The sequence below is a fragment of the Passer domesticus genome, chromosome Z (genome assembly GCF_036417665.1).
Source record: "Passer domesticus isolate bPasDom1 chromosome Z, bPasDom1.hap1, whole genome shotgun sequence".
Taxonomy (NCBI): domain Eukaryota; kingdom Metazoa; phylum Chordata; class Aves; order Passeriformes; family Passeridae; genus Passer; species Passer domesticus.
The window spans coordinates 76,026,083-76,032,894 of record NC_087512.1 but is presented as its reverse complement, the minus strand read 5'-3'; the positions used below and the strand labels follow the sequence as shown (position 1 = coordinate 76,032,894).

The 6,812-nt window shown below is 36.2% G+C and overlaps 1 protein-coding gene and 1 pseudogene across 2 annotated transcripts in view; both read left to right on the top strand.

Annotated features, from left to right (window-relative positions):
* The window catches only part of LOC135290186 (histone-lysine N-methyltransferase, H3 lysine-79 specific-like), a 1,682-nt pseudogene extending 156 nt beyond the window's left edge, over positions 1-1,526 (top strand).
* Positions 1-6,533, top strand: part of LOC135290185 (serine/threonine-protein kinase PAK 2-like) — a 19,240-nt gene extending 12,707 nt beyond the window's left edge. Inside the window, exons 5-6 of one of the 2 annotated variants that reach the window (XM_064404060.1) lie at positions 4,970-5,107; positions 6,077-6,533. In XM_064404060.1, the coding sequence (XP_064260130.1) occupies positions 4,970-5,107; positions 6,077-6,163 (225 nt within the window). In that variant the 3' untranslated portion in view covers positions 6,164-6,533. Of the gene's footprint in view, positions 1-4,969; positions 5,108-5,775 lie in introns of both variants that reach the window. The other variant, XM_064404061.1, reaches the window with a different exon arrangement.
* Positions 6,534-6,812: the final 279 nt, after the last annotated feature.

Sequence of the window (6,812 nt, the reverse complement as noted above, 5' to 3'; positions counted from 1 at the left end):
AAAGAGAAAAGAAAATGGAAAAGAAAGAGAAAGAGAAAGAGAAAGAGAAAGAGAAAGAGAAAGAGAAAGAGAAAGAGAAAGAGAAAGAGAAAGAGGAAAGAGAAAGAGAAAGAGAATAAGAAAAAGAAAGTGAAATAGAAAAAGAAAATGGAAAAGACAAAAAGAAAAAGAAAGAGAAAAAGAAAAAGAAATAGAAGAAGAAAGAGAAATAGAAAAAGAAAAAGCAAAAGAAATAGAAGAAGAAAAAGGAAAAAAGAGAAAAAGAAAGAGAAAAAGAAAAAGAAAGAGAAAAAGAAAGAGAAAAAGAAAGAGAATAGGAAAAACAAAATAGAGAAAGAGAGAGAGAAAAGAAAGAGAAAGAGAAAAAGAAAGAGAAATGGAAAGAGAAAAGAAAATGGAAGAGAAAGAGAAAGAGAAAGAGAAAGAGAAAGAGAAAGAGAAAGAGAAAGAGAAAGAAGAAAATGGAAAAGACAAAGAAAAAGAAAGAGAAAAAGAAAAAGCAAAAGAAAGAGAAAGAGAAAAAAAAAAGAAAAAGAAAAAGCAAAAGAAAAAGAAAAAGTAAAGAAAAAGCAAAAGAGAAAAAGAAAAAGAAAAAGAAAAAGAAAAAGAAAAAGAAAAAGAAAAAGAAAAAGAAAAAGAAAAAGAAAAAAATTGAAAAAGAAAGAGAAAGAGAAAAAGAAAAAGAAAAAGAGAAAAAGAAAAAGAAAGAGGAAAAAGAAAAAGTAAAAGAGTAAAAGAAAAAGCAATAGAAAGAGAAAAAGAAAGAGAAAGAGAAAAAGAAAAAGAAAGAGAAAAGAAAAAGCAAAAGAAAAAGAGAAAAAAAGCAAAAGAAAGAAAAAGAAAGAGAAAAGGAAAAAGCAAAAGAAAGAGAAAAAGAAAGAGAAAAAGAAAGAGAAAAAGAAAAAAGTAAAGAGAAAGAGAAAGAAAAAAAGAAAAAGCAAAAGCAAAAGCAAAAGCAAAAGCAAAAGCAAAAGCAAAAGAAAAAGAAAAAGAAAAGGAAAGAGAAAGAGAAAAAGAAAAAGAAAGAGAAAAGAAAATGAAAAAGAAATATAAAGAGAAAGAGAAAAAGAACAAGAAAAAGAAAGACAAAGAGAAAAAGAAAGAGAAAGAGAAAAAGAAAGAGAAAACAAAAAAGAAAGAGAATAAGAAAAAGAAAAAGAAAGCTAAAGAGAGAGAGAAAAGAAAGAGAAAAAGAATGAGAAAAAGAAAGAGAAAAAGAAAAAGAAAAACAAAGAGAAAGAAAGATAAAGAGAAAGAATGAATGAAAAAGAAAAAAAAGAAATAGAAAAAGAAAAACAATGAGAAAAAGTAAAAGAAAGAGAAAGAGAAAGAGAAAGAGACAGAGAAATAGAAAAAAGAAAATGGAAAAGACAAAGAAAGAGAAAGAGAAAGAGAAAGAGAAAGAGAAAGAGAAAGAGAAAGAGAAAGAGAAAGAGAAAGAGAAAGAGAAAGAGAAAGAGAAAGAGAAAGAGAAAGAGAAAGAGAAAGAGAAAAAAAAGAAAGAGAAATAGAAAGAGAAATAGAAATAGAAAATGGAAAAGACAGAGAAAGAGAAAGAGAAAGAGAAAGAGAAAGAGAAAGAGAAAGAGAAAGAGAAAGAGAAAGAGAAAGAGAAAGAGAAAGAGAAAGAGAAAAAAAAGAAAGAGAAATAGAAAGAGAAATAGAAATAGAAAATGGAAAAGACAGAGAAAAAGAAAGAGAAAGAAAGAGAAAGAGAAAGAGAAAGAGAAAGAGAAAGAGAAAGAGAAAGAGAAAGAGAAAGAGAAAGAGTAAAAGAAAAAGAAAGAGAAATGGAAAGAGAAAAGAAAATGGAAAAGAAAGAGAAAGAGAAAGGAAGAGAAAGAGAAAGAGAAAGAGAAAGAGAAAGAGAAAGAGAAAGAGAAAGAGAAAGAGAAAGAGAAAGAGAAAGAGAATAAGAAAAAGAAAAAGAAAGAGAAATAGAAAAAGAAAACGGAAAAGACAAAAAGAAAAAGAAAGAGAAAAAGAAAGAAATAGAAGAAGAAAGAGAAATAGAAGAAGAAAGAGAAATAGAAGAAGAAAAAGCAAATGAAATAGAAAAAGAAAAAGGAAAAAAAGAGAAAAAGAAAGAGAAAAAGAAAAAGAAAAAGCAAAAGAAATACAGAGAGAAAGAGAAAAAGAAAGAGAGAAAAAGCGAAAGAAAGAGAAAAAGAAAGAGAAAGAGAAAAAGCATAAGAAAAAGAAAGAGAAAAAGAAAAAGAAAGAGAAAGAGAAAGAGAAAGAATAAGAAAGAGAAAACAAAAAAGAAAGAGAATAAGAAAAAGAGAAAGAGAAACAGAAAGAGAAAGAGAAAGAGAAAGAGAAAGAGAAAGAAGAAAAGGGAAAAGACAAAGAAATAGAAAAAGCAAAAGAAAAAGCAAAAGCAAAAGAAAAAGCAAAAGAAAAAGCAAAAGAAAAAGCAAAAGAAAAAGCAAAAGAAAAAGAAAAAGAAAAAGAAAAAGAAAAAGAAAAAGAAAAAGAAAAAGCAAAAGAAAAAGAAAAAGAAAAAGAAAAAGAAAAAGAAAAAGAAAAAGAAAAAGAAAACGAAAAAGAAAACGAAAAAGAAAAAGAGAAAAACAAAAAGAAAGAAAAAGAAAAAGAAAAAGAAAAAGAAAAAGAAAAAGAAAAAGAAAAAGAAAAAGAAAAAGAAAAAGAAAAAGAAAAAGAAAAAGAAAAAGAGAGAGAAAAAGAAAAAGTAAAAGAGTAAAAGAAAAAGAAAAAGCAATAGAAAGAGAAAAAGAAAGAGAAAGAGAAAAAGCAAAAGAATGAGAAAAAGAAAGAGAAAGAGAAAAAGGAAAAGAAAGAGAAAAGAAAAAGCAAAAGAAAAAGAGAAAAAAGCAAAAGAAAGAGAAAAAGAAAGAGAAAAGGAAAAAGCAAAAGAAAGAGAAAAAGAAAGAGAAAAAGAAAAAAGGAAAGAGAAAGAGAAAGAAACAAAGAAAAAGAAAAAGAAAAAGAAAAAGAAAAAGAAAAAGAAAGACAAAAAGAAAGGGAAATAGAAAGAGAAAAAGAAAGAAAAAAGAAAGAGAAAGAGAAATAAAGAAAAAGAAAAAGAAAAAGAAAAAGAAAAAGAAAAAGAAAAAGAAAAAGAAAAAGAAAAAGAAAAAGAAAAAGAAAAAGAAAAAGAAAAAGAAAAAGAAAAAGAAAAAGAAAAAGAAAAAGAAAAAAAGAAAGAGAAAGAGAAAGAGAAAGAGAAAGAAAGAGAAAGAGAAAGAGAAAGAGAAAGAGAAAGAGAAAGAGAAAGAGAAAGAGAAAGAGAAAGAGAAAGAGAAAGGAGAAAAAGAAAATGCAATAGAGAGAGAAAGAGAAAAAGAAAGAGAAAGAGAAAAAGCAAAAGAAAGAGAAAAATAAAGAGAAAGAGAAAAAGAAAAAGAAAGAAAAAAAGAAAGAGAAAGAGAAAGAGAAAGAGAAAGAGAAAGAGAAAGAGAAAGAGAAAGAGAAAGAGAAAGAGAAAGAGAAAGAGAAAGAGAAAAAGAGAAAGAGAAAGAGAAAGAGAAAGGGAAAAGAAAATGAAAAATAAAAAGAAAGAGAAAAAGACAGAGAAATAGAAAAAAGAAAATGGAAAAGACAAAGAAAAAGAAAGAGAAAAAGAAAAAGAAATAGAAAAAGAAAAAGCAAAAGAAAGAGAAAGAGAAAAAAAAGAAAGAGAAAAAAAGAAAGAGAAAATGAAAAAGAAAAAGAAAAAAAGGAAAGAGAGAAAGAGAAAAAGAAAAAAAAGAAAGAGAAAAAGAAAGAGAAATAGAAATAGAAAATGGAAAAGACAGAGAAAGAGAAAGAGAAAGAGAAAGAGAAAGAGAAAGAGAAAGAGAAAGAGAAAGAGAAAGAGAAAGAGAAAGAGAAAGAGAAAGAGAAATGGAAAGAGAAAAGAAAATGGAAAAGAAAGAGAAAAAGAAAAAGAAAAAGAAAGAAATGAGAAAAAAACACCAAAGCAATGCCCAAGCAGTTCTGCTTGCTTTTCTCTTTATTAACCAAAGCACATCAATTTTCCTCCATTCTGTAGTGTCTTTTCCAAATCCTGCAGGTCTTCAAAACTTGCAGGCTTTCAAATCGTCTGTACATTTGGGTGGCGTGGAGATGTTTAGGATGTGTTTTGCTCTGACTGCAGTTGGAATTGTATGCCAACCCTTGGCTGTTTCTTGGTGCTTTAACAAGTTGGTGAGCTTGCAGCCAGGTGCCTGGGCTGGGATCCACCGTGGGCAGTCAGCGCTGGTGCTGTGTTTCTGCAGCACAGGAGCAGGGCCATCCCTGGGCTGCACAGTTCTAATGGCAGTGAGGACTCCAGCTCCCCACTGTGTCCAGTGGCTGAGCTCAGCTGCAGAGGGACAGGATAAAACCCTCTTTGTGACCTCTGGTGGTGTGGGAAAAGTGAAGGAAATTTTCCTCTGGGTTGAACAAGAAAGTCACAAAGTCTCTTTGGTCACCATCTTTTTCAGTGCCACCAGCACAGAGCTCTTACTATGGTGGCAGGCACTTTCATGGAGACTCTAAGGCCTCTTTCCATTGTTATTGCTGTCTATTTTAGATGGATTCTGCTTCTGCATTTTTTAAAAGAGGAGAAAAAAAAACCTTGATGATTTTTGTTTTATGGCAGCTGTGCTTAAGGGACCAACAAGCACTGCAGAGATTATTTTCATGTAATAATCCTTGGAAATAGTATAGATTGAGCAAACCTCCCCTTCCAAATTGCCTGTCAGGTGTGTGTGAATCCTCAGAGAAACAAAACATGCTTTTGGTGATGTAGTTCCCACTGAGTAGGTCAGTCAATGAAATCAGCTGCCAAGGCAAGATCTGCTGAATGTTGGAAAAGCTGTGGCTGCATTGGGGTTTGGGTGTTTGGTTGGTAAAGGAAAGGCATCTCTGGGTCTCTGCCAGGGCAGAAACTGCCACTGAAGAACAGGGGTTAAACAGTGGGATCTGGGAGAGCAGTTACAGATGTGAAAGCAGCAGGTGGAGACTCGTGTTTCCTTTTCCCCAGCCTCAACTCATGATAGCCAGACGAGGGATACCAAAGCTGCTGCAGCCCAACCTGTTTTCACCTTGGCTGTGTGACTTCCTGAGCTGCTGCCTGCAGACAGACAAGGAGCAGCGCTGGTCTGCCAAGGAGCTCCTGCAGGTAAAATGCAAAGGGGCCGCAGGTGAAACAGGGTGCGAGGGATGGGATTCCTGAGAATCCCCTTTGAAATACTGGAACATAGCAATGAAGTCTCCCTGGGGCCTGTTCTCCTCTAGGCTGAATAACTCCTGGTGTCTCAGCTTGTCCTCAGAAGAGACGTGCTCTGTCCTCTGACTGCTTCTGTTGCCCTGTTTTGTAATTTGGTGGGGTGCTCCATTTTATCCAATGGCAAAAGAATTTAAGTAGAGCAATGCAGAGTACAGAGACATGCAAAGGTGGTGCAGGAACCCAAGGAAGCCAGGCTGGCTGAGTGTTCAGAGATTTGGCTGTGGGCAGGAGGGACAGTGGGGGGCTCACTGTGAGCCTCTGAGGGGCCCTGGTTTGTGCCCCCAGCCCACCCTTCGAGGCTTCTGGGATGCAAACAGGGAGAGCTGAGAGGGACTTGTCCCAGCCCCATCTGCTGCCTGGCACGCTCAAGCAGACAGGAACTGCCCCAGGGTTACTGCCAGCTCGTGTGGCAGAGAGGGAAGTGCAGCAGCCAGTGCCACTGGGCTGTCCCTGCTGGGAAGGAAGGTGCCATCCAGCACAGGAGGGGCAGGGCAGGGCATGGAAAGGTAGACACTGCTCTGTCTCCCTGTGGGAATCAGCACAGTGCCTGTCTTTCAAAGACAGGGACCAATGTGAGGCTTTGGAATTTCCTGAAAAGAAGAAACTCCAAGGACAGAAAGCACCATTTCTAGAGCACTGGCAGGGCAAAAATCCCAGCAAGATGAAGACACCTGGTTAAATGGATGAGTGGGAGTCTTGGCCAGGTTTGCCTGTGATGGCAAGGTCCTGCACATAAAGATGGAGGTGCAGATGGTCCATCTTTCTGGATCTTTCTAGGAGCCCTGTGAATCCTGTGAAGCACTGAGCTTGGAAAGTCATGGTTCATTGATTTTTGTTGATTTTCTTTTTTCCTTTGGGCAGCATCCATTTGTAAGATTTGCTGAGCCTGCATCCAGCCTGGTGCCACTGATTGTTTCAGTGAAGAAGAGGAATGACCAAAGAAACTGAAAATCACATCAGGACCATTTACTTCTCAACCGGCACAGGGCAGGATTGTAGGTTCGGACAAGGGTTAGGGTTAGGGTTAGAGTTGGGGTTAGGGTTAGGGTTGGGGTTAGGGTTAGGGTTGGGGTTAGGGTTAGGGTCAGGGTCAGGGTTAGGGTTAGGACTAGAGTTAGGACGAGGGTTAGGACTAGGATTAAGGTTCAGGTTAGGGTTTAGGACTAGGCTTAGGTTTCGGTTATGATTGTCTAATAGGCCTGCTGATTAGAAATTAATAAAGTTTCTGAAACCAAAACTCTCCCTGAAATTTCCTTCCTTCTCACTCTCTGAATAAGCTCTTGATTTCCTTGTAAATTTTCTTTTGTTTCTTAAAGGTGGAAGTCACCCATACAGTGTCTTTGCTATGGTGTCAAATTGGGGAATGCTCATCCTCATTTATGCTCTCCAGACCATGCTGCTTTTGGAATGTAACCCACTGGCTGGAAGGAGGCCCTTGGAGCTGCACGAGGCAGCAGCCGGGCCCTGGGTGCCTCTTCCTGGCAGCGGGCGAATCCTCCGCTCTCAGAGCCCAGGTGGCAGCTGGCTGCTCCCGAGGGGAAGCGTAGCCGTGCTGGGCACAGCCCAGACTGGAGGCATTGGCTGTCTGGAGTCTGCC